At 42.4% G+C, this 27,018-nt stretch overlaps 1 protein-coding gene across 1 annotated transcript in view; it reads right to left on the reverse strand.

The window, feature by feature from the left end:
• The window catches only part of MEOX2 (mesenchyme homeobox 2), an 81,623-nt gene extending 56,907 nt beyond the window's left edge, over nt 1-24,716 (reverse strand). The window contains exon 1 of the mRNA XM_072650819.1: nt 23,744-24,716. Within this exon, the coding sequence (XP_072506920.1) occupies nt 23,744-24,287 (544 nt within the window). The 5' untranslated portion in view covers nt 24,288-24,716. The remainder of the gene's footprint in view (nt 1-23,743) is intronic.
• Nucleotides 24,717-27,018: the final 2,302 nt, after the last annotated feature.

The raw sequence follows: 27,018 nt of genomic DNA on the forward strand, positions 1-27,018 counted from the left end.
GAGGAAACTGATTTCACAGGATATATGCACCAAATCTAGGGACCCACTTTGGGGAAGACTTGTCCTCTAACCTGCAGAGGATACAAAGGAAATGAGAAACATCCTCCATACTCATGCAGCTTACTATCTAGTTGAAGAGGAAAACCACATGCACAAAAACTACCATACAAGGTACAAAATGAAAGTTGTACAAATGAGGTAGAGAATACTATGGTAGGTTAGATGGGGGGATAGGTTGTTCTTCTGGCCAGTAGGGGTATGAAAGTCTTCATGGAGCAGATAATGGCATTTAACCTAGTTTTGGAATGATGGGTAGAGGGTGTGATAGATGGCTGAATGAGTGGGTGGATGGACAGAAGAAAGTCTTGACACTGAGGAGTTGAAACTCATGACAAAAAGGAAATCCATTATGGTCTTTGGTGAGTACCACTCACCTGGCCTAAGTGAGACTCAGCCTCAGATACTGGAAGAACCAAGGGGATGTGGTAGTTAGTCCATTACTAGGGATCTGGGGAATTTCATGGAAAAAATGAAGTCAACAAAGGAAGACAGGCAACTACCCACAAAAAGGAAAGATACTATAACATGAAAACCACAAGCCAATAAGCTTCCCTTCACCTTTTGGAAAAGTTTGCCAAATCATGGATTCTGAGAATCCCTCAGCAATCTCTACTTCAAAACATGTCTAACAAAAATTCTTCATGATAATATCAATGGCAGCCACTATAATCTACCCAATGAATATGCCATAATGTGTTATAAAGGAATAATAAGGGGAGGGGAAGCTTTAATTACAAAGAGCCAGCATGAATTTGTCCAAAATAGATCATGTTTCTAGATGTGACCAAGGGGGGGGGGGGGGGATTTGTCTGACTTAATGATGTATATCTATTTACAGAAGTTTGCATTGGTTATTTTTTCTCCTTTCTTTAATTGAGGAGTAAGGGGAAGTAGGGGGGAAATGCTTGATAATAAAATAAACTAAAAAAATATTCCATTTCAGAAAAATTTCTTTTCCTTTTCCTTTTTTAAATAGGTTTCCTACCCTAGTGGATAAGAAAAATATCAGAATTACAGTTCACCCAGACTTTCTCAAAGCTTTTGCATTGTTACATGTGCTATTTTTGTGGCAGTGATGGAGATACAGTTATATTGATGACCTATTGTTGACTAGATTGAATGAGGTCCCAGAACTAATACCCTGAATCAGAGGTACCCTAGTTCAAGAAAGTCCAGAGTCTATCTTGCTCAGTCAAGTTTTAGGGAATATAGTGAATAAAGAGCTTATATGATTCTAGACACATTGTGGGATTAAACTTCCCTACTCTCTGAAATGAAGTGAAATAAAATGAATCTCAGGCTTTCTTGGACTCTCAGGGCTTTAAAGAACACAGAGTTTCTACCTATGTTCCCTGGTGGACTCCATTGATTGAATTACCCACAAGTCCACCTTTGAGTATGACCCAGAACAGGCTAGAGTCCTAGGGCATGTAAAGTGAGCTGTCCAGCACCTTCTTCTCCTGGGCTTTCATGACGCCTTAGGGCTTATGATTTTAGATTTCTCTGAACACAAGAACTGGGCTGAGTGAGTTTTTTGGTAGGTACCTATGGGTGGACAAACCAAACAATCATCTGGCTCACATAGTCCTCAACCTATCTTTGAAAGGCAATTTGCCCCTTTGCCAAGGTTTACCCCTGTTAATCAACAGCTTCAGTATCACACCCTCAACCGTGAAGGTCTGCTCTTCCACCATCCACAAGCAGTCAGCAATGAGTTGATGCCACCCTAGGAAGCTCCCTGAAAAGGCCACTCACTTTACCACTTCGGAAAAGCAGTAGCCTACCTGTTACTGGGCCCTAGTTGTTAGTGAACAGACAATGTAGGTTCATGGCCTTTGTCCAGAATGAGTTGAGAGATTCAAAAATGCTCCCTTCAACAAAATAATAATAAAAGTAATGATAATAATAACATAGAACTTCCTTATGTCAGGCACTGTCCTAAGTGCATTATAATTGTGATCTCATCTGAGAAAACAACAACCCTGAGAGGTAAATAGGCACTATTATTACCCCAGTTTTGAAAAGGAGAAAACTGAGAGCACAGGGGTTAAGTGATTTTCCTAGGGTCACATGATTGTAAGTGTCTAAGGCTGTATTTGAACTCAGGTCTTCCTGAGTCCAGGCCCAGTGCTCTATCTACTCTACCACCTCATTGTCCCCAGATGAAGAAGTTTCAGGAAACCTCTTTCATTTACAGGAAATGAGATCAAAGTTATTAAGTGTTATTAAGTCCTTCACAAACAGGTCTCACATCTACCAGAGAAATTTTGCAGCCCAAAACCCCTTGCCGTGATTCCTCTGCTACCTAAATGGGTCCCCACTTATCCAAGGATTTAACTCCTAAGCACCTTGTTTTGCACAGTTTACCAACAGTTCCACCATGGGAAGAGGGAGGTACATGGTAAAGCAGTGAGTTTAACAAGGTAAGCCTTAATATCAACACTAGCAAGACTGGATTGTCCCAGAAGGCTCAGTTACAAGTTATACCTCCATTAATGCAACTCACTGGTGGCCTCAGACTACATTAATGATGGCTTGCTGGATGTCCATTCATGGGGAGTCCAAGCCCTTCAGACCTGGCAGAAGCCCCGAGGCCCTCTGTGCCACCACACTCATTCCTCTGTCCAGATTTCATTCTGTATTGAGATGGGGGGGGGGGGCGGCTTCCTCTACCTGAACTGCAGCCTTACTGAACATCCTTCCTATACTAAGGCCAATTAAATGCCCTTTTGTTAACTGTAGAATGATCTAGAATGCTCTCATTTCATTCAAGAAACAATGAGAACTACAAGGTCCAGCATATTACCGGTGAGCTTTATGTCTCTCCTCCCCTTTGATCCTCACAAGCAGCCTCATGCACTAGGAGGCATTATTATTTCTCATTGTGCAGAAGAAGAAATTGGAGCTCAGAGAGTCATAGAGATGACTTGCTTAGGATCACCGAGCTAGCCAGTGAGAGATGCCAGATTCCAATTCAGGCTCCAAGCCCAGGACTTTTCCCATTGAACAACACAATCTCTCATGAATCTTTCCACTATGACACTGGCTCATGGCCAATATATTTGGTTTTTGCATCAGCATAATTCATTAGATTCAGTAATGGGTTGTAATTTGTGAACCCATGATCTTGTATTTTTTTCTAAGACAATACAATCATAAGATTATGGAATCATAGATTTACATCCAGATGTTCATCTAATACTACTCTCTCATTTTACAGATAATGAGACTGAGGCCCATAGTCATATAGGCAGTAAGACCTGGGCCAGGGTTTGGGCTCTGGTCCTGTAAATGTAAGCACAGAACTCCCTGCTTTAACCCTGCTGGGTAACAGTCATCTCAGTTTGTCAAAGAAAAGAAACCTAGTTGACTATTCTTGACATGGCAATACTTTACCCAAGGAGGAAAAAACAAATCTGATGGCATCACAGGGAATTCCTGATATGAGAACTTCCTTCACCAGGGCAGGTCTTAACTCTTCAGTGAATTACTAAATAAGTCTCAAGAAAGTAAGGTATCAAACGTTTGAATATGGCCAGCAACAGGGCCTGAACTAGATTCACATGTAATTAGGAAAGATTTAATAAAATACAGATACAATCAGACATAGATAATGCAATAGATGATTTTCTAAGCCAACATGCATCCTGCAGGAATCTTTATGTATAGATTAGTGATCCCCCTCCCCACTCTATGTGGCCTAAGGGAGCTGGAATATAATCCGCTTCTCTAATTTTACAAAACAAGTTAGTATAAGCAGCAAAGTCAGAGCCTGAGTGCCTCTGACTACATGCCGTTTTCCCTCCACTATGTCTTCCTGTCTCTGCATCAGAAATTCTGATGCTCCACCACATTCTACCATAAAGAGATCCATCAATATCTAAGCCTCATCAACAAGATTGCTAATAATCTCTCCAGCACAAATTACTCTCACTTTAACCTGTAATTCATCTGTCAATTACCATTGAAACTTTACTGAGTCAAGCATCTGACCACTGGCTCTCCTGCAGTCTGGCTCCTCATTATGCAGTCCTGGTCTTTAGCGGTTGTTTGATCATTGCAAATACACCATCTGGTCCAGATGTCCTTTCATCCAGAGGGCAGATCTCCCTACACTTTCTTCTGCCCTATACTTTTTTTCCTTCTTCCTGCCAGGATGAATAAGTGCTACTCCTTTCTTTTTTTCATTGAAATGGACTCTCCAGTTTGGTCTGTTACCTGTTTTGCAATTCTGGAATACAGGTCATTGGCTCAGGAAAACTGGATCTTTTTCAAAGACTGAAAATTTAACTATTCTGTGTCCCTAATTACCACTGTCTGATTCTATTAAGTTTTCATATTTTTTCCCCTGGAAAAACTAGCCATGTTCCTGGCATTTTCCCCACCCTTTCCCAGAAAAATGTTCTCCTCCCTATTCCTCAAGAGACCTGGAAGAATCTCCCTAGTTGACCTTACATTCTTGAATGGGTTTTTATTGTGTGTCCTCATGTCTTCCGAAATCCATTTTTTCTCAATTCATCCGGCCTTTATCATTCATTTGACTTAATTTTAGGTTGGCAGCTCCATTTTTATGATTTATTAATCCAACCATTTTCCCATTAATTTTTACAACTCCATGAATCACCCTACGTCTCTATTATGGCTGCTTGCTTTTTTTTCTTTTAATGTTCTACCTCTTAGGGTCTCAGAATCTCACTCGGACGTTTCTCTGTTCGTTTATTTTTTCCACAATTCTTGTTGCATGCCCACCTACCAGTCTGATTTTTCCCATTAGCTGCCTAAGGCCAACATTTCTTCGGGAGGCCTTTGTTATGTTTATTCACCACATTCTCTATTTCCAGAAGTATACACTAATGTTTATTATGTACCTAATTCTAGGATCTGGTTTTCAGAATAGTTTATCCTAGCAATGGGAAATCATTTGGGCAGAGAAAGAAAGGTTTCCTAAACCCTGGCTTTGCTGCCTTGTTTATTCCCTTATTTTCCTTTTCTCTTTCAATGTGTGAGAAAAAAGGAGGCAATTGTCCCATCTATTCCATTGTCCACAACAGGCCCCATCATCACCTTTCCCTTCAAACCCTCTCTTTTCCCTAACTTGCCTGTTTTTGTTAAAGGCATTACAATCCTTCCAGCCAATCAGAGGTAAACCTCTTTCACGCTCTCCTTTACCCTCCCCCACCCTTTCCAATCAGCTGTCAAATCTTCTTGGCTCCATCTTTCAGATCTATCTCCATCTTCACTCTGATTTAGACTCCCATCACCTCTTCCCTGGATTATTTCAGTAGACTCTTAAATTGTCTTCTGCTCTCTTACCCCTTTCAAAATCATCCTCACACAGCTGTGAACATCATCTTGCTAAGTTACAGGTCTGATGAAATCACATCCCTGTTCTCCTTCCATGCCCCCTCAGTAGCTTCTAGGATGATATACAAATTCTTCATTTTAGGATATCATATGGCTTTGCAATTTTAGGCTATATTCTGCCTTTCTCAGCTTACTGCCTATGTAAAATCAGGGATCTGTGCTGTCTTATTTTGTGGTGCTTCTAAATAGCTGGGCATAACTGCAAAGGCTTATGGGTAGACTGGATCTTGCCTCTCCCCCCAACCCCCACCCCCAAGGATGAAGGGATAGTGCTTTCCCATGGGTAACTTCACTGCCTTGGACAAAACCAGGTATGTGCTTGTGTAACTTTCGATCAATTTTCTGTTAATATTTTACCTCTTTCTCAGAATATGAAACATACAAACACTCTACTGCTGAGTTGCACTGATACTCCTGGCTTTGCATAACCTCTTCAGCCACCCACCTTTGTGACTCCCTCTTCCAGCTCACTTTCTACCATCCTCAGGTGATGGTTCAGCATTCTCAAGAAATTATAAATTGGTCAGCTAGCCTCAGTTTTAACACGTCCACTATGATATCTCTTGATGTTTTTATAATCTACTTTTTCATTTGCAGCTTTAAATAATAATGCAGAATTTCTTGGTTTACCAAACAAACTCAGAGTACTGCTTCAATTCATCTAGAAATAGTACTCTTTCATGTACTCTGCCTCCTAATTAAACTGGCCTTATTGTTCCTTGGACATGACATCTCATCTTCATGCATTTGTACAGGCTGTCTTTGATGCCTGACATGCCCTCCCTCTTCCCTTTTATGTATTAGCATTCCGAGCTTTGTTCAAAGCTTAGTTCAAGTGGTGCCTCCTACAGGAACGCAGTCTATCCTTCTGCTCTGGACACCATACCGAGAAATTTCTTTTTATATAATACGTGTTTAATTTTCTGTCTCCATCTTGTTTCCCCCCTAATAGAATTTTAATGTCTTGAGGTTAGCAATGATTTTTTCCATTGTAATTTTATCATCTTAATATATAATCTGGCCTATAGTGGGTGTTTAATAAATGCTTGCTGTAAAATCAATGTGGACTGATTGACTATAAAATATTGTGTACAAGGGTTTATTATTTTATCTTTAAAAACACATTCAGTATCATAGTGTCCCTAACCTTCTTCTCTCTCTCTCTCTCCTTTTCCAGCAGCCTTATTCAAGAGAACCTAAATTCAAATTCATTCTTTGACACTTCTTACCTTTTGGAACTAAAGTAAGTCATATAATATCCTGTGCCATCAGTTTCCTCACATATAAAAAGGAAAGCTGGATGACTAATGTGAAAATATGCTTATCAGATTGCCTTCGTAAGATTGCATGCTGTCTTGGGGAGGGAAGACGGAAGGGAGGCAGAGAAAAGTTTTATATTTAAAAGCTTATGAAAGCGAATGCTGAGAACTAAAATTAAATAAGTTAATTTAAAGAAAAAAATAGAAACCAAAATTTAGAACTAGAAATCACCTTAATGATCACCTGGTCTCATTCCCTTCTCATTTTATGGAGGAGGATATCCATTCATACACTTCTGATGCATAAAGAAGATTGTGCCTCAGAAAGTGAGGTTTGAACAGGAACGGATAGTAAGAGGGACCTAAAAATTTAGACTGAAAGAAAGCATTAACTCCTACTTGTCACAGAAAGTGAAGGAAGGTTACATCTTAAAAAAAAACTTTGTCAGAGTAATTTTTATATTTTAGGCTACAGAAACTTATCGTAATAGAGCCACTAAATGTATCTTTTAAAAAGGAGGGTTGAATTACATGACCGCTAATCTCCCTTTCAGCCCTGGGAGAATGTAACCTGGAGAAGGAGTCAGAAAGACTGGGATTTGAATCCTGCCTCAGTATTTATGAGTTGTCTGGCCCTGGTCACACGTCTTCTCTAAAACTCTATTGCTGTTATTTTGTTTCTGTTTTTCATCTATAAAATGAGGGCCCTGGTTCCTATAACCCTTCTCTGTCAGTATTATTGTTGAAAATGAGATCAGACATGTGAATCGTGTTGCAAATTAAAGCTCCTAAGAAGTGGCTCTTAATAATAATGAAATAAATAATAATAATCCAGGGATGTACTTGGCGGTCTGGATGGCTGGCCCAAGCTTCCAATTCATAAGCAGGATATCTGTATCAATGTCCCAGGGTATTCTGGCGCTATTGTGTCGAAAGTCAAGTTCATTATCCTTCCCCCCAGAACTGCTGCTCTTTCTAAAGCCCCTTGTCCATGTCCAGCCCATTCACCTACACACTGGTGATACCTCTGAGGCACCTCTTAAAACTGACCACACCATTCCCTTCGCACCAGCACCCTGCTCTAGTCAAGGCCCTCATTACCACCTGAGGGGAGGCAGCTGGAGCCACCTCACTCAGCTTCCCTTTTCAACACTCTCCTCTCTCCAAAACATTCTCCATCCCTCTGTCAGACTTATCTCCCTCATGTAGACATCTGGAAACATCACTCCTCGGCTCAAAGCCATTCAATGGCTCCCTATTATATATACACTATTTGTCTACCTGCGGCAGAGGGTTCTCCACATTGGACACAGTGGACTTTGACCTAAACATGGTCATATCATTTTGTTCTTCAAGTACTAAGGACAACAAGCAACTATCCATCAAATAAAGTTCACACAGCTTTGCCTGGCATTCAAGGACTTCCACAATGTTGTGTCCTCCCACTCCTCCAGGCGTATTTCATCTCTTCCTGTATCTTATACCCCCAAAATAACTGGACCTCCCCAACTGAACATGCCTCACTGTGCTCTATCAATTTCCTCCTTTTGTCAACACTCGTCCTACTCTCATTTAACCACTCCTTCCCAATCCTTTTAACCCAATTCAAAGGTTGTCTCCTGAAAGTCTTTCCAATTTCCACAACACGTGCTGACCCAATCCTCATGCTTCACTTTGTTCGCACTGTCTGAAAGCACTCATAACATAGTTACTTTGGACTCTATAAATAGCATGTAGCATACAATGTTGTGGGTGCTTCACAAAAAGGGTGCCTGGGCTTCTCCCTTAGCCCTAGCTAGTATAGGGCTCTGAGTACAGTGCGTGCTGACTACATAATGGCCAACTCACTGACTTGGAGGACTCAGCCCTTTGTAAGTTGGTCCCAAAGAAAGTTAGCACCAAACAACCTCAAGACAGGTCTCTAAGAAATCATTCTGACCTAGGATCTAGTCAGAGTGAAACACACATTGAAACATTTTCACATCTTCCCTCATGGACCACAGCTGCCCCTGGGACTGGGCACAGTTACCAGTCTGACTGACCCAATTACCAGTCAACCCTATTATCAGTCAATGGAGTGAAACCTCAGTAACAGCTGGGAGGTGGAAGGGAGGAGACTGCAGATAATCCTTCACAGAGATAATTCCATCCCAGTGAATGGAAAATCTCTTTAGAACCAGAGATATTAAGAGCTACCGAGTGAACACTACAAGTCAAGAAACAGATGATGGCAGACCATACCTATTGTCCAGCAGATGGAAACTGCACATATCAGGACAAAAGTCACCAAGCAAATCCTGTGGGAGTGCAGAGGAGAGCAATATGGAGGAAAGAGCCTCAGTACCGGAGTCAGATGGCCTGGGTTCAAATCCCACCCCACTAGTCACTACCTGTGTGAAAATGAGTGGTGCATAGGATAGAGCACTGGACCTCAGGAAGACCTGAGTTCAAAGCCAACTGCAGATTCTTAGTACCTATGTGACTTCAAGCAAGCCATTTATTCAATTTCCTCATTTATATAATATAGATGTGATATCACATGCCTCACAGAGTGGTTATGAGGAGAATATGAGATAATATTAAGTATTTTGCAAACCTCATAATGCTATATAAATGACAATTACTGTTATTATTATTTCAATGAAAATGTTTCCTGCCCTCTGGAGCTTACATTCCTAGGCCAAGTCTTGAAGAAAGTAATGGAAATGGAGGTTATCCCAAGCTGAAGGATCTGTAAGTATAAATGATCCTGGGAAAGAGAGATGGATAGAGATCTGGAGGACCTCAAGAGTGTGCAAAGGCCCTGGGGATGTGAGGAAAGCTTGAACTCACTTACTATATACTCCTGCATCTAATCAAAGGAGTTTGCATTTGATAGAAGAAATATTCAGGAAAGATGAATGATTCCTACTTAGATGAATGAAACGCTAAAAAGGCTGGGAGATACCTAGGTTGATGGATACTGAACTCTGCTGCCCAGAAAGTGAGAGTTCTTCCAAAGGAAGAGGAAGAGCAGCTTCCGATTTTGCCAGGTTCAATACACCTCAGTGGGAAGAACTCCCACCCTAATGTGTAATTGCAGCTCACACCCATCTATATCATTAGCTGCACACATTTTGCACAGCCCTTCCTCAACCAATTTATTTACAGGCACCTAGCAAGTAAGCACTACTGACCAGGCTCTCCGTTAAGGGCTGGAGATCCAAAGACAAAAGGAAAACTCTCCAGTGATTTCAAAATGTAGACAGGGGAGACACCATGTGCGTATGTAGGTCTACAACAAAAGCACATGGGATAATTTGGGGAAGCCACTAGCAGCTGGGGTGGGGGAGGGGTCAGGAAAAGCCTTGGGGAGGAGGTATCCTTTGGATGCTTTTAGGGAAGGTGCATGTTCTAAAAGGCAAGAGGAGAGGAGAGAGCGCTATTCCAGACCCAAGAGATTCAATGCATGGTATCATCGATATTGATGATACTGGTTAAGTAATAAATGAGCTGGCTGATAACAAGTACTATGGAAGGAGGGCCAGAACGGAAGCAATGGGTCTGTATACCTTTAGTGTAGGAGGAAGTTATGTCTTATGAGGACTGGACCACACCTGACCAATGATCCAAGACAGTCCCAAAAGGACTCAGGAAAAGTCCTATCCATTTCCAGAGAAAGAACTGATGGAGTCTAAATGCAGATCAAAGTATACTTTTTTCCTTTCTTTTTTTCTCCTTATCTTTTCATTTTTGTCTGGGTTTTCTTTCACAACACAACTCATATGGAAATTAGTTGCATGACTGAACTTGCAAAAACTTTATCAAACTGCTTACCATCTTGGGGAGGCAGGAAAGAAGAGAAGAAGAGAATTTGGATCTCAAAATTTTAAAAAGTGAATAGTAAAAAATTACACATGCAATGGGGGAAATGAAATATTATTTTAAAAAATAACAAAACAAAAAAGTGAGAATTGTGTAGCTTCCCAAAGGTTAAAGAATTGATTCTCATCCTCCTGTCTGATTATAAGATCAGCTTGGCAGCTATGGGAACAATGGATTGAAGGGGAAAAAAAAGAAAGCAATGAGGTTCTGCAATTGAGATGCAGTGCAGTGTGAGTGTGTGTGTGTATTATATATATATATACATACATACATACATATATATATACATATATACATACATACATATACATATATATATATGTTTGAGAGAGACAGAGAGGTTTGCATACTCTCAAGTGCCAAGGAAATGCAGATCCTTCTTGTTATAGGATGGTGCAACCAAAACAAAAAACCATGGAAAAGATATTGAGGAAAGGGTAGAGAACTGATCCAACTTTAAGATTTTTTCCAAACTTCAAACTATATTTATCTGTCAAAGAGAGAGATTGTCTCACTTGAAGACAAGAAGCTAGTACTAGCCAAAAGCAAACAAACAAGGAGATCCCTGGTTCTATGAATGGGATCAGTATGCATAAGCTGTAGAGGGAGGAGTCCTTTCCATCTTTTTACTCCACTGGCATTCTGATCCCCAGTTAATGATTTAGGCACTGACTTTAAACCCCACAATGGATGGAAGATTTAAAAGAGGGAAATTTAGATTTCATGTCTGGGGGATAAAGCTCTAAAAATCAAAATATCCTGAAGTGAAATAAGTGACTTCCAGAAAATAAGGAATCCCAGCCCATCACTGGTGAAGGCCAGGTAGCACTTGTTGGCAGTTCTGCAAAGGGAGCTTCTCATCCACCCCAAAAAATCAGGTAAGTTGTTATTCAGTCATTTCAGTTATGTCTGACTCTTGGTGTCTCCATCTGAATTTTCTTGGAAGAGACCTTGGAATTGTTTGCCATTTCCTTCTCCAGCTCATTTTACAGATAAGGAAACTGAGGCACACAGGGTGAGGTGACTTGCCCAGGGCCATACAGCTAGTAAGTGTCTGAGGCTGCATTTGAACTCAGGTCTTCTTGACTCCAGGCCTGGTGCTCTATTTACTGTACCACCTAAATACCTCTGAAATCTCCCCTGCCTCTGAGATTCCATTGCTCTGTTATGGGGCTGGCTCTGGAACTTCGGATCCTAGTGGACGGCAACTCCAGGGAGATATTGGAGAGCAAAGCCATAGTAAACTGAGCCAATGCAATGGCAAAGCTGGCATTAGGGGAAGCATGGAAGAACCAGGATCAATTGGTGAGAGTTAAAGCCACCTGAGGCTTGATGAGAAGAAACTCCTTAACAATGATGATTGTTTCCATTTACAAGCTGTGCAACCAAGGGCAAGTCACTTATGTTACCATCTCTCAGCCTCAGTTTCTACATCTGCATAAAGGAGGATAAGAGTCCCTACCAAAATCAGTCAATAAGAGTGTACTGTGGCTATATTTCCAGTACATGGCTAAGCCCTGGACAAAAAGAAAACCATTTCTGCCCTGAAGGAACTTATATTCTTGATGAAGCCTCGTTAACTTTAAATGTGAGCATGTGTACCTCAGAAATCAATAAACAGTATAAGCCCTGGCATGATTTAGTGATTTGTTGGTTGTCCAGACTTAAGAAAATATTAGAGAAAACATCCATAATGCATATTGAATTTTAAGTGTATACTCCATATACATACATATGCATATGTGTAAATGTGTGTGTGTGTGTGTGTGAGTGCTGGTTGTTGAACAGTTATAAGAACATCATTGTACATGGAGATATACAAGATATATACAAATCCAGGACAAGGCAACTGTTATACTGGAATTGTGTTGCATTAAATATTGCTACAAAGCAATTTGGGGACTAAAAAAGCTTGAGTCAGAGAAATGCTGTATCAAAAGGTTCTTTACCTTTCCTATGTCATCTACCCCCTTGGGCCCCGGGCAAAGATCCACAGACCCTTTCTCAGAGTACTGTTGTTAAATCCAAAATTAAAAAAAGTAATCAGTGCATGGGACTAGGAAGGAAATTGATTATGCTGAAATATAGTTGTGCATTTCTATTGATATAGCTGTAGATACAAAAGGTCATGGGCCCCAGATTAAGAACTACTGGTCTAAGTCAAAAGAGCTAGGTTCTTGTCGAAACGTCAGTCAGTCAATTCAGACTGGAGTCTTTATCACGTAAGCTTCCTCTTACCTGATGCTTGATGGCAGAAATTTGACCTTCAGAGCATGCTCCCAATAACTGAAAAAACCCATTAGCACAGTGCTTGGCACAAGGTGCTTGAAATACCTTGCAATTGGTTAAAGCTTTGGATCCCTGTTAAAAAATAACAAATAGTATTTGGAAGAATCAGATTTAGACCTGAAAGAGAGGTGGGGAAGAATGCTGGATTTGGAACTACAGAAACAGGTTTCTAATCTGGATGGGACCTTAGGAAAGATATTTGGTTTCTCTGGGCATCAGTGTGTTTAACTGTAAGATGAGGGATGAGGCTGAATGGCTCCTGAGGTTCCTTCAAGCACTGACGCTAAAATCCTCGCTCAACCCCCACAATTTACAGGTGAGGAAACTGAGGCCAACGGAAAGACATGGTTTGCCTGTAGTCTCACAGCAAGTGATAGAGTCAGGGCTGAAGTCCCATTCTCTGACTTTGATTTTAGCATCTCATTCTATCTTAGAAAAGACAAATGACTTTAGAACAAACTTTGATAGAGAAGGCAGAGCCAGGTGAGTAGGAGGGGGACAGAGACAGAGAGAGGGATCATGTAACTAATGTCTGAAAGTCAAACTGTACTGACTAAATCGGTAGAGAGTTCTCATCCTACAATCCAAGCCAAGGTCATCTGTCTGTCTGTCTCTGCCCATTTGTCTCTGTCTTTGTGTCTCTCTCTCACTCTTTCTATAAATACAAACATGTGTACACATACATGTATGTGTTTATAGGTACGTGCATGTATTGCACATGTGCATATACACACAACTACTAGGCCAGGGCAGAGAAGTCAGTTGCTTTCAGCATTCAATGCTCCCTTTTGAATAAAGCTTCTGTAATCAAAAGAAAGCAAGAAGGAACATCCCGGAGGGCTGGAGCTTGCCTCTGAATGGGGCATGACTACAACCCCTTGGATTTGTCTTCAAATATCTCAGCATGAGTGAGAATCTCGTGGGGTTTGGTGACTAATTGGAAAACATTCGAGGCAAACAACAGGCTGGCCACCTTTGCTCCAGATCTCCATGAACATCTTTAGTAGAGACAGGCTGAAGCGCCGAGTTTGTGGGTGCAGCTGCCACTCCCAGAGAGCCCAAGCATGGGCAGAAGACAATAGGACATACCTTAGGGGCAAAAGCAGGCCACTATCTCAAGAGAAGAGCATCCTTTGGGGCCTATCCTGGTGTCTGCCTGTAGGTGACGACTCATGAAAGGCAAGTAAGCAGTGGCAGGCCTGGGCATCTGGAGACCTGGCCTTCTGCTTTTTGTCACTGGCGTCAATCTCTCCTCCCAGTTGTTTGTCTCCAGATGTTGTCCTGCTGAAAACATCCAGATGCTCTGATGCAGGCAAAAGCTCCATATGTAAATGAAGTCTCCATTTGGCTAGAATTGAATTGGTAAAGAGAGAAGGCAAAAGCAGAGGATCCCATTTTCCTCGGAGAGGAAGCTTGTCCTTTCCTCCTCTGGCTGTCAGTATAACATGCGTGTACACGAACATATGTATGCATATATACACATGTATATACATGTGTATGTGAGTGCATGTATATACATGTACAGTCACATATGTGTGTATACATGTTTTTGTGTATACCTACATATACATACATGACGTATATACATATATATACACACACACATATATATGGACGGATGTCATCCCAAATGAGTTATAATAAGTAGATGCCTAATGATCTAGCTAATTACAGAACTCTAAAGTTTTCTAGTAGAAACTCTGAAAATACAGCATACATTTTTTCTTCAAGAACAATTTATGGTTTGCCAGTGGTATCAAAAGGAAAGTGTTAGTGGCCTCTACTGAAAATTCAAGTTAATAAGAGGTTTTGGGGGAAAAGTGGTCTGAAGTCAATAGTAGTTAGTAATGGCTGAGTCATCACTTTATTTTCTTTAGCAAAATGCTTCTGATTCTAGGAATAAAAGTAGATGCCTAAGAAAGAAATTGACTGTCTGCCTTTGGAAGGAGCCTCCTCCTTTGATGTGTTATAAACAAGAGCATATATACCCATTGCTTGGCCTTTTTTTCAGTGTCTAGGTTTTATAAAATAAGTGCCTCTGAGTTATCCTTTCAGGGGACTCCTTGCATAAGGTTGCAATTGTTCCAGGCTGTGCCTGCCCAAGATACTCCAGGACACTGCTGCACACATTTTCCTTGTCAAATTAACCTCCATCTCAAAAAAGATGGGCATCATTTTTGACAAAGTGTTCTGTTCTTTGCACTTCTGTTTGGGGTGGGGTGGGGAGTGACTCTCCCCTTTACTGTTTTCTTGCGTGCTTTCAGTCCTCAAGCCTATAGGAAGAATGAGAAACTTTTTGATTCTATAATGATAGAATTACATCAAAATATGTAGGAAAATATGTAAATAAATCAAAGGAAATGGAAAAATCAACAAAATGACCACAAAGATGATGATGACGACGACTATGAATATGACAATGAGAGCCCAAGGCTGTGGTTGAAGGCAGGAGGGTCACAATTAGCCTTTATTGAAGAGAAATCAAGATTGACTATGAAATGGCTACCAGTTTTCCAGGGCCATTCACCCAAAGTTCAAGTTTAACGTTTTTCTGTATTTTGTACAGTATTGATTTTCTTTTTGTTCATGATATGAGGGGCAGCATGGTGCTACAAAAAGAATGTAATATATCAACAGGACCTGGAGTCAAATGCTGGCATTTTTATCTCCTCCCTGTGTGACCATTCACAAGTAACTTAACTTTTCTGGGTCTCAATTACCTTACCTAAAAAATAATAAAATCTGGAGTAGATGACCTCTGAACTCACTCCCTAAATCTCTTATCTTTATTATGGAAGCCCCTCAAATGACACCAAGAATTTTAATAGGAGTATCCTATCTCTTCATTCTGCACTCATCCCTTTTATGTATTTATTCATACCTCTAAATTTCATGGAGTTTTGCTTTGTTTCAGTTTTGTTTTGGAAGTCCACCTTTCATAGAACAGTTCCTCCACTCTTCTCCCCCCATGCCTTTCCTGGTAGATCAAGTGGGTTCTCTGCTCTCTGATTTTCATTAGATTGTCTTGCTAATCCCAAGCCAAGCAAAAATTCTCAAATACAGTCTCTAAAAATAACAGACTATAAACATCTCTCCTTCAGGTTTCCAAAATCTCCCTTATTTTCCTATAGGCAAAAACTCAAATACGCCTGCCATCCTTTAGAGAGGAAAAGGAATGCTTACGAAAACAAATAATGAGACCGACTGAAGATGGAAAACATAAAGTGCAGGTTGTGATAACAGTCATTTCACAGGGAAATATAGAAGTTAATTCAGGTCTGTGAAACACTGGAGAACGAAAGTTTCAACAAGATGAGAATATAAGATTCTGCCAATGAGAGTCTTAGTGATACTGCTATTATGATCTGGTAATTAATACCATGCTCTTAAAATACTGTAAAGATTTTTAAAGCATCAGTGGATATTGAAATTAGTTTGTAGACATCATTGCTTTAGGATGAGGTCTTAAGGTGGTATTGTTTTATTTATTTTTAATTGTTCACTTACAGCCATTAAAAATATTATATTAGAACTCTGTATTTTTTTTACGTAGAGTTAAAATTTCAGCATGCCTACTCTATTATTTGGGAAAGCCATGGAGACTGATTCATGGTTGAATGTTGTCTCTTCTTTTACAAACCAGCTCCACCTACCACCTTCCGCCTCTTTTGGCAATAGCTCTCTGCAGATTAATATGAACCTTATCCCAGAATGCCCATTTACATGGATACTATATCACAGAGGTCTACCATAGTGGTACTCTCCTCCCCAAATATCCGAATGTCAAAATAAATATTGGAAAAAGAAACAGTACCCATACTGCTCAACCAAATCAATGGTGAACTCTTTTGAATATTGGAAAACAAGAGAAATCAATAAGAAGTATATTTACATAACCCTAAGTGCATTTGGGAAGTTATAGATTTCTTCAGATATATTCTGAATTTTTTTCATAACTGGCATGACTCATACTATGTGAAATAAAGCACTTTTCCAAATAATCCCTCATGTATGTGTGTAACATTCTTGGATACTTCAGCAGTTGTGTGTTCTCAAGTAGCGCATTTAATACATGCAGTCAACTACTAATATGTATTCTGTTACAAATAGGAACAACTAAAACAATTCACTAACATATCATGCAATTTAAAATGTATTTGATGACGACACAAACTAGTTTAATTATTATGGTACCTCAAATATCAACAAATAACATTTTAAAGGAAAAAAATCCTATAGAAATTTCATGGAGAGAAAAAAAAAAGAAAGCAAACTTGGGAAAAGCCAAGGTCATATTTTAGTCAATTGACTGTTGGGGAATTTCTGACTTATTAAGTGACTGAATGTTATCTATGAAACAACTGACTTGCTGCAATTCAGATTGTGTAACATGAGACAAAAAAAAAAGTTTCTTCAGACTTTCTTCCAGCAGCATTTTATAACTCGCTGATTATTAGGATTCAGGAATCTCCGTGTCAGTTACACTCTGAGGTGCCTTTCAATTACTGCATGCTATTTCTTTGTAGATATTTTTTTCTTATAGGAGAATCCAGAAAGATTCCTAGCCCAAAGCAGCTTTCTACTTTGGAGAGAGCTTAGCTTTTAAGAGGCAACCAAATGGAGAAATAAACGGGTAAAAACATTCACGAATCACACACACACACACACACACACACACACACACACACACACACACACACTGAAAGCCACTAGGACCTCTGTCCTTATGAGTCTTACTGGCTTTGTCTCTGCCAACGGTGCTCATTTTGGGGTCTGGGGCTAACTTCTGAGCACACTGACTTTTGGAGTGAGCACCCACTCTCTAAAGTCAGCAGGGAGAACTCTCAGCTAGATGGTAACTAACTGATCCTTGCTATTACACAAGGTGTCTACAGCTGGTAGAGGCCTTAATACAGGCCTGATTTTAAACTGAGTAAAGACTTGATAAAAATGACTAGGAAGCCAATCCAGGCTGAAAATAATTTTCGAACCAATTTTGTGCTGCGAGCCGTGGCCTACAGGGCACCGTTATAGGGGCAGACTCATTCTTCATCAGAAATGAACGTCAGAGCTCTGTATCTCTCCGTCCCTGTATGTGCCTTTCTCTACTTGGGCTGTGGTCCTTTAACTGAGCCCAGAAGGAGTCTGAAGTGAAGTCTGAAGCAGCCTGAGTTGCACCAAGATTTGCAGCCAGCTTTGACAGGAGCCAGGGAAAGCAGCCTGTGAAATGGCTTGCCTATAGGCTGTTTAGTATTTCTTAAAAGGGGTGAGGGGAGGAGCAGTAATGAACACTGTGCCATTCCTGCCCCAGCCCTCCCTTTCTTTCTCTTAAAGAGAAGGTCTGAGCAACATTCAAGATTTAGTCACCATACAGGTCCAATAAGCAGCCGCAGTATTCTTGGGGAAAAAAAAAAGTGTGTGTGTGTGTGTGTGTGTGTGTGTGTGTGTGTGTGTGTGTGTGTGTGTGTGTGTGTGTGTGAGAGAGAGAGAGAGAGAGAGAGAGAGAGAGAGAGAGAGAGAGAGAGAGATGGGGGCGGGGGTGCTGCTGTGTCTACAAGGGAACTGGAGTTAATGAATAGAAGAATTATTCACCAAATTTGGGAAGCCTCGTTCCTGATTGTTTCATAAGCAGGCACTGAAATTCCTTCTCTAATTCCCGGGCCTCTTTGCACTTTGGGTTCTGGCCCAGAGATTGCTCTAGAACTCTTGCTGCTGCTTCTGCGATCACTGTGAAGGGGAACCCTAAGTCACTTCAGTGACTTGCTTTTAATTAAGAGGTCTCAATCTTGTTTACACCCTGGATCCCTTTGTCAGTCTAGTGAAACCTATCAATGGATTCCTCAGAATCATATTTTTCACTGCATACAATAAAATATGGAAGATTACAAAGGAAATCAATTCTACTGAAAGACAGTTACAAATATTTTTTTAAAAAAGTTCAAGTTAAGAATCCTTGAATTAAATATTTGATCTCTTTTTTTCCAAATGTGCTGTCATTTCAAAAATAATTTGACTAAAATTTAAAAGTATCCCTTGGAGTATCTGGTTTCACATGATCAATTGTCTTTCACCAATGAAGACCCCGAAACAAACGTGTAGCTTGTCTATCTGTCTGTGTTTCCTCACCAACATATTCTTTTGAGACCTGACCATATCTACAACTAAGGCTCGATTACCAATCAAAAGAGAGCTTTCTATTTTATTTTTTCCTGGGAAGTTGGAATTTTTCACATTCATTTCCCATTAAGTGGCCATACAAACAAGAGTCTCAAGCAAGCAAATTAAGAACTCCCTTTCCTCTGACCCTATCCACCTCCATTCATTAGAAGAGGTTCTAATTAGGAAAGGTGGACGATTTCTCATCCAGTCTTTCCTCCACATTCAATAAAATGCTTTTCTTAATTCTCACAACCAAGCCTGTAAGACATGAGAGTGAAGCTTCACATCCAGGAACAGAAAAGTTCATAAATTGAACTTCTATACACTTCCAATATCACAGCTAGTTAAACAGGATCCTACGAAAAACTGCACACATGAGCCGAGAGTGAGGCAGAGATCACACAGTTGTTTCTGATCAGAACCTCCTCGGTATACAAGGTCAGACCCACAAAGGGAAAGGAACTGTTCTGTTATCAAGGTTCATACTCAGTGAGGACTAGGATGGCAAAGGATTCCAGGAACCCCAGTGGAAAGGAAATCATGGTACTGTGGTAGATTTAAAAATAGAAAAACCCGCATCCCAACTTCTATTCCTTCCAATATCTTTTAAAGATAATTTCAAGCTGGCAGGTTTCTTCATCAAACTTTTAGACAATCTAGTATTACTGTTTCACACTTCAGTAATGACCAATTAGTGTATTCCTTTTTGATAATGACATTGTTTTATGGAAACAGTACAAATTGGTTCTTTCTGGAAAAATCAAAGCCTTCTTGGGTTACAGTAGTTCTTATTTCTCTGCTGCCTAATTCCTGGGCAAAAACTGGAATCCGATTGGAGAATCAATCAACTTTGCTTCTTTCTCTCTCAAACTCCAGCTTATTCCTATTACCGCAGAGTTTGGAGGGCACTCAAAAGTAATTGAAGCCAAGCAATTCACACTATTTATAGACTCTTTTTTTCAGAATCACCTGCTTTCTACTGATTATTTTAAGTACAGTTGTAAAGTTTGGATTTTTTAAGAGGCCCTTTGAAGACAGAGCAGATGTTGGTGTTGCTAATGGTGCTGGAAGCAAAGTGGGTTCAAGGCTGCAAAATTATTTAATACACATTTAGTGACTGCGTGTTTTTCTATTAAACTTGGTTATTGTCAATTACTAATAAAAATACTTATGGAAGCCCATAGGCCATAAAAGTTTGCTTCTATACTCAACTAAAACTGACCAGGCAACTAAAATCTAAGGCTATCTTTCTATTAGAGCATGTCATTCCCTGGGATTTAAAGCAGTTTTTTCTATTATGAAAATGGCAACAGGTTTAAATTTTAGTGTTTTTAAATGTGCTTGTCTATACTATATTCATCTATCTATTGATAGACATGGCTTAAATATGGTACATATATGTATGTATAAGTTACTTCTAGCATGTAATAGCTTTACTTTAAATCACATGTTAAGTTTTGTGAAGAAACAAACATGCATTATTTCATTTGATCCTCATAATAATCCTGGGAGATAGGAGCTATTGTGTGCCCCCTTCCTCTCCATAGAAACGTAAAGATTATGTACAAATATGCAAATTAGATATAGATAACAGATGTATCTACATATGTATGTGTTGTAATTAGATGCTAGTGAGTACAATGTGAGTTTCATCCAGTGAGGATTTTGTTTGCTTTTTCTTTTTTTACTATGAATTACTATACTCCTTCTGTAAATACAAATACAGTATGAATAAATGCCTAGTACACACATTCAAGTAAATGAGAACTGGCTTTAACCATGCTGTTTTTATCATTAAACTTTATAAAGTAACATTAAGTGATTTAAGTTTCTTTTCTTTTCTTTTTTTTTTTTTTAGGAAGGCAGAGAACATGTAAGGAAAGCTGAGAAGTGGATAAGACATACCAATTTCAACAATTTCATATTTTTGCTTTTATATTATGTTCTGCTGTATCAAGAAGATCTTATGGGACCATGAAGTGAATGAACTTTCAAGGCAACTCACAGAAGTGGAAGGGGAAGGGGTAGTAGAGCCAAAATTAGAGTTAGAACCTGAACTCAATAAGTTTCAAGATGAAAGAAAGGAAAGGAATAGTAAAAGAAAGGAAGGAAGAAAAAGGAAGGAAGAAAGAGAAGAGAAGAGAAAAGAAGAGAAGACAAGAAGAGAAGAGAAGTGATGGTTCCAGTTTGCATAGTATTTTTCATGAGAACTTCACTGTCTCTGCTGCTAAAACTGGGGATGCTGTTTCAATTCAGTTAGCTGAAGGTCCTTCGGGCACTTTCCATCCAAGGAAATGATCACTAGAAATCCCAAGTGAACCTATCCTGGGTGATGACTAATTGGTATTTCCCACTCAAATGCTCACCCAATAACCGTAGGGGCAGAAACCAACACAAATTGTCACTATTTTGTTCGTACTCCAGACATGAGCTTCAACAGGCAAGAATACTGATTTGCAAGATCTTATTTTGCCATGTTGCGAACCAGGGCCAAAGACAAATATATACAATCTTGTGGAAAAATGGGAGGGGAGCAGTTTTCTCTGGAAACGATCACCAAAGAGAAGTTAATTCACTCCCCTCTTCCTGTCTTTCTCCAATCAAAATAATTGTGTGTGGGTGAGAAAGAAAAAAAATAGCCCATTGGTTCAGATCGGTAAACAAAAAGAACAATTCATCCAATAAACTATTCATTTCCAGAGTTCCTGGTGCCTAAATATGTGACCTAAAATGTCTTTCACTTACAGCGATATAAAATATTGTGTTCATAAGAGACTTTTACAAATTCTATAATGTCTGGACTTTGAAGGTGCCTGCCTTCTCCCCATGTCCAAGGAAATAGGTATAACAGTAGGTTTGATTAATATTATTATTTGTCACCATTTTAAGAACATTACACCTGATTTGTCCAGTCCACCAATAATGTATGAGAAAATGGATTTTTTTTCTTCTTGGATAAAGAAGCCCTGATGTGGGAAGGCTATGTTCACTCCTAACACTCAAAAGAAGGGGCTAGATTGTGAAGTTGTGACAGGATGATTTACATCTGCCTCACAGCCTCCTTGAAAAAGTCTCCTTCAAGCCTAATGCTGAAGAACATTCGGATCCCACATAAAACACTTTAAGCCCAAGATCTCAAGTCACTTTGACTTTACTATAGTTTTGGTAATTTTTTTAAAGCTGATAACCCATAAAATGAGGGGGGTGGGATACATTTACCAAATGATTGTTTAAAAAAAAACAAAAACATCATGGCAGTCCTTAGATTCAAGAAGAAAATAAGGTGCCTAGGCTTGCTACCGGAAATACTCCAAGAATGCCTTACCCAAAGATCGCTTACTAGTTTTCTCGCTGGCTCTGGTGCTGTGAATTCAGCGGTGAATCTTTACAAAGAGTTAGAGATACTTCGCCTTGCCCTTTTCCTGTCTGACAGATCAGATTTCCAAATCTCTTTGCTACGGCTTCCCCATCGGAGCAACCTTGAGTGCCTCAGGCTTGGATTTGTTTTTTGTTTTTTGTTTTGTTTTGTTTTGTTTTGTTTTCCTGAACCCTGGGTAAATCGGCATGTGGCAACACTCTCAGCTTTTGGACAAGACCCCCTCTGTTTGTCTTCTGGGTTCTCACCACTTGGGAAACAACTTTCCCTGTTGCGGATACGAGAATTTCGTGCTCCAGAAAGCACCCCCTTAATAGCGACCAATATTAAGAAACATTTTTCCCCCAATACACGATTAGTTAACTGGGCAACTACTTTTTGGAAATCCACAAAGGGCGTCCTTTACATATAGACTCAAGTGCAAACTTCAGACTTTGGAAATTGCCCCTTACTCCCCAATTCTCAGGGATCCCCACTTTTTCACTTTAGGAATCTTGGATTATTTAAAATATTCTTTATTCAGAATAAAGGATATATGTTTGTTTTTTTTCTCATGAACTTTGCCAGGTTCTACTGCAAAGGTTCCAAAGATTGCACAAGAATTTGGAAATCCAGTTAAGTATAGGAAAAGGGGGAGGAAGGGCTGGCTGGTGACTGCCGAGTGAGTCCGAGGCAGCCCCACTAAGGGCCCGGCACCAGCAAAAGCGAAACAGAGACTCTGTTCCACAAATCTCCCTTTTTAGCCTAGAGAAAATGCTAACTGAGCAACTGAGAGTAGGCGCTGTCACGTGCTCTCGAGTTTCCCCTAAGCCCCAGATGCCAGCAGAGTCCCTGCCTCAGTCTACGTAGCCAAGGGTACTGCAGCGAGCGTCTCCACATAATCCTAGATAGCGGGAAAGGCTCGAGGAGTTCTGACCATGGCCTCGCGAAGTTGAGAGAAGTTCCATTATACTCATTGGCTGCAAGTCTACCGCGCTTTCAACACTCAATAAATACGTCACACGTTCTTGTGTGTATGTGACTGTTCGTCTATGCATCTGTGACTGTCTCTGCGTATGTCCTGTCCTCCTGTGTGTGTCAGAGAACCTGCCTGTCAGTGCCCAGACACCTGAGCGTGTATGGGTCTGCGCATCAGTCTCTATAGCTAGTCACTTGTATGTCTCTGAATGCGTCCGTCAGGGTACTCTTCTGTCTGTTGGTACCTGTGTGCTAGTCTCTGTGTGATTTGTGTGTGTGTGTATGCGCGCGCGCGCTGAGCCTCTCCCTCTGGAAATGAGCCCAGTTGCCCACGCTGGCGGTGCCGGTCCACTAGGCAGCTGGCCTAGCCCACTCCCAGCGAGGAATCGCCCTGAGCCCCCCGACGGCTCCTTACCTGAACTGTCACTCTTCCTCTTACCCGCCCTCTTCTCCGCGTCCCCGGGTGACAGCGCCTGGCGCCCGTAGTCCCCTGGCGCGCACGCCGCTCCCGTGGGCGTGCTGGCCCCCAAGCTGCCGGACGAGGCGCACAAACCCTGGGCACTGCCGCCCAGCTCCGGGCCTCCGCCGGCGTCTGGTTGTAGGCACAGGCTGTGGCGGGCGGCGGCGGGCGGCGAAGCCAGGGGCGGGAGGTGCCAGCTTCCCTGCAAAGCCTGATGCTGAGGCGGAGGTGGCGGTGGTGGAGGCGGCGGGGGTGCCTGGGGGTGATGGTGGTGGTGATGGTGGTGGTGGTGGTGGCCGCGCGGGTGGTGCTGGCTGGCGAACATGCCCTCCTCGTTGGCGTAGCCAGTGATTATGCACGACGAGGCGGAGGGCGAGAGCTCTGGGTAGGACATGTGGTCCGAGCGGCCGTGGAGGGCCAGGGATGACTGCGAGAAAGGGTGCAGGCCCTGCGCTGTGCCGTGCGGACTGCGCAGGCAGCCGAAGAGCGGGTGCTCCATAGCATGCGAGGCGCGGCTGCTGCCCGGCGGCGGGAGCTTGCGGACGGACGCCTCCACCTCCGCTGTCCTGGGTAAACCAGCAATGTGCTCAGAGCCGCAGCCTCCGGTCCGGCCTCGGGCTGTCCCGCTTGGCCCCGGCCTGCCCGGCTGCGACGGGACAAGAGAACTCTGGAGGGCTGAGTCCGGCGGTGCGTCTGTCGGACCGGCCGGCCGCCGGCTGCGCCAGCCCCGGGAAGAAGCAAGAGAAAGAGAGGGAAGGAGGAGGAATCCTCCCGCTGCGCTGCTGCTTTCGGACGCTCGGATGTCAAGGGGAGGAGGGGGAGGAGGACGAGAAGGAGGAGGGGGACGAGGAGGAGGAGGAAGAGGAGGAGAAAGGTGGAAGCCAAGAGAAGGTGGTCCCAGAGAATGCTGCCTGCCTGCGAGGGGGAAACGGCTCCGGGAGGTTATAAATAGAGTGTAATGTGAGCTGGGGGCTGGCTTAGGAACCCCGCGCTGACCACATGCGGACTCCCTCCCAAACTGCCGCTCCGCTCCCCGCCGGCTCCGCCGCCGCCGCCCAGCCTGGGTTCCTCGAGCCTCCTCTGTCCACCTCCCCCAGCCCGGGTAGCTCCTGGGTGGCACACCTAGCTGGGCCCCCAGGGAAAGGGGGGGGACTGTAGTTTTGATAGACGGCCCCAGGGGAGCGCCCCTATACATACATTCATATACACATGCAAACACTCACATATATTCGCACACACATACACCCACACTTACACACCCACACACAGGCGCACACCCATTCTCACGCCCACCCGCTCTCGGATCCTGAGCGTACGAGCCCACGAAAAACTGGTGCAAAGTTCCACTTTGTTCTTTCCGGGGAAATTTTGTTTCTGCTTATTTGTTACTTTGTTGGAAACATTGTTGCTATTCATGCACATCTGCATGCACATCTGCAAATAGGCGCCGCTGGGAGAAGCTGTGTAGCTGCGCTAGGGTAGGAGCCGACAACCTGGCAGTGCCCTAGTTCTGCAGGCGGAGCCAGAAGCTGGGGCAGATGCTGCTCCCCGGAGGGGTCGCGGGAACCGTGCCATACTCTCCTTTTTCTGGGGTCAGAGGGGCGTATAGTTGATGGGTCACAGAGTAGCAGCCCTGTCTGAAGTTGCGGGGTTGACTGGACTTCTGGCGGAAATAGACTCCTATCTCAAGGGGAAAAGAGGCTGAGGAACCGGGTGGGAGAGGGAGGAAGTGAACCTTAGGCGGAGTCAGCCTGATCCCAAACCACCAGCAACCTCACCTGCAGTCCCACACCGGGCTGAGACAAACAGCCCTTTGTGCGAAGGTCTTTTTTTGATCCGTTTGCCTGAATTCTCTAGAAGAATCAGAAATCAACTAGTCCTCAGTGCAGAGATGTGTTTATAGTATCCCCAGACTCAGCTCAATGCCTCAGGAGAGGTTTCTCCCTTTTTATCCCACCCTACTCTGAAGAAAACTCACAAACCTTCAAACTCGGGTTTGGTATATGGAGAACGCCGAGACTCCACTCCCTCGGCTCCCCAAGGAGGGATTGGGGAGGGGGGGGGGCGGTTGGCCGCTCCTTCTCGGGAGCTGAGGATACAGATGTTTTCTACCTGACCAATTTTTATTTTTCATTTTCCAAGTTGCAAGAAACTCAGAGGTCGTCTGGTCCATTCAGCCTTAGAAACTTACCTTTGCGGGAAGTTGGATGGGAATTTTCTTCTAGTGTGTGTGCGTGGGGTGGGGTGGGGGGAGGGAGGCAAATAACCCATGAACACACCCTAGACACTTCTCTGATCTACCACCACCACTTCTGGGTGCTAACCTCCCCTTTAAGGACTGAGACAGGGCAATGGATTCATAAAGGTCACAGACTGGGTGGGAAGAGTCTGTAGAAGTATGTCAGACCCTAATCCGAGCTGTAAATACTCTTCCCTATCTGGGCTCCTTCCCAAGATCTGAGCCTGACGGCAGTCTCAGGAAAGAACGTGAGGGCCTCAGTATTCTCGTTGTCTCAAGTGTCCCTCCCGAATAGTGATGGACCCAGAATCTTTGAAGAGGAAAGAAGAGACACTACGATAGAGCGGACATGCGGCTTTTGTTAGGAATACTCTCTACCATCCACTCAGGGGGTTCCCTAAACTTCACTGAAGCCCGACTTGTTCCATCCCTGTACTCCCTCACTCCTGTTTACGCCCCTTTTACCTTTTAATCCCTGGGACAATTTGTGGGCTGCCGATGGCCACACAACCTCAGAACCATGTGAAAGATAAAATTATTATCCTTGGCTGGGGTGGGGGGGGGGGGGGGACCAGGAATTCTACGATTTGTGAGAGCTGTTTTCTTAAACGGAAATTGAGCCCTATTCTGAGGGAAATTAGTTTTGCAGACTTTGGTTTAAAAAAAAAAAACCGAAAACTTTTGTCCACCAGCTGCCTGCCTGCCTGCCCTGCTCTTTAGGGCAGTGTTGGTGAGAACAGGGAGCTGTAGACGGCCAGGGACCAACGGTAAGCCAGACGGGCCCTGACTGATCTGAGGGAGACCCTTCCTCGTGATGAGGCCCTCTACTCTCCCAAAAGCATGGCAAGGGTGGAGGGGTACCTACTACTCCCTTCTGAGGGGAGAGGGGACTATGGGCTGGGCCCAGCGTATGAAGGAAAGGGAGGGGGCGGTTCGGTTACCATCGGGGTGGAATATTTGTCTGATTTCTCCGTGTGTTTATGGTTTCAAT

Source organism: Notamacropus eugenii, chromosome 3 (assembly GCF_028372415.1).
Source record: "Notamacropus eugenii isolate mMacEug1 chromosome 3, mMacEug1.pri_v2, whole genome shotgun sequence".
NCBI classification, from domain to species: domain Eukaryota; kingdom Metazoa; phylum Chordata; class Mammalia; order Diprotodontia; family Macropodidae; genus Notamacropus; species Notamacropus eugenii.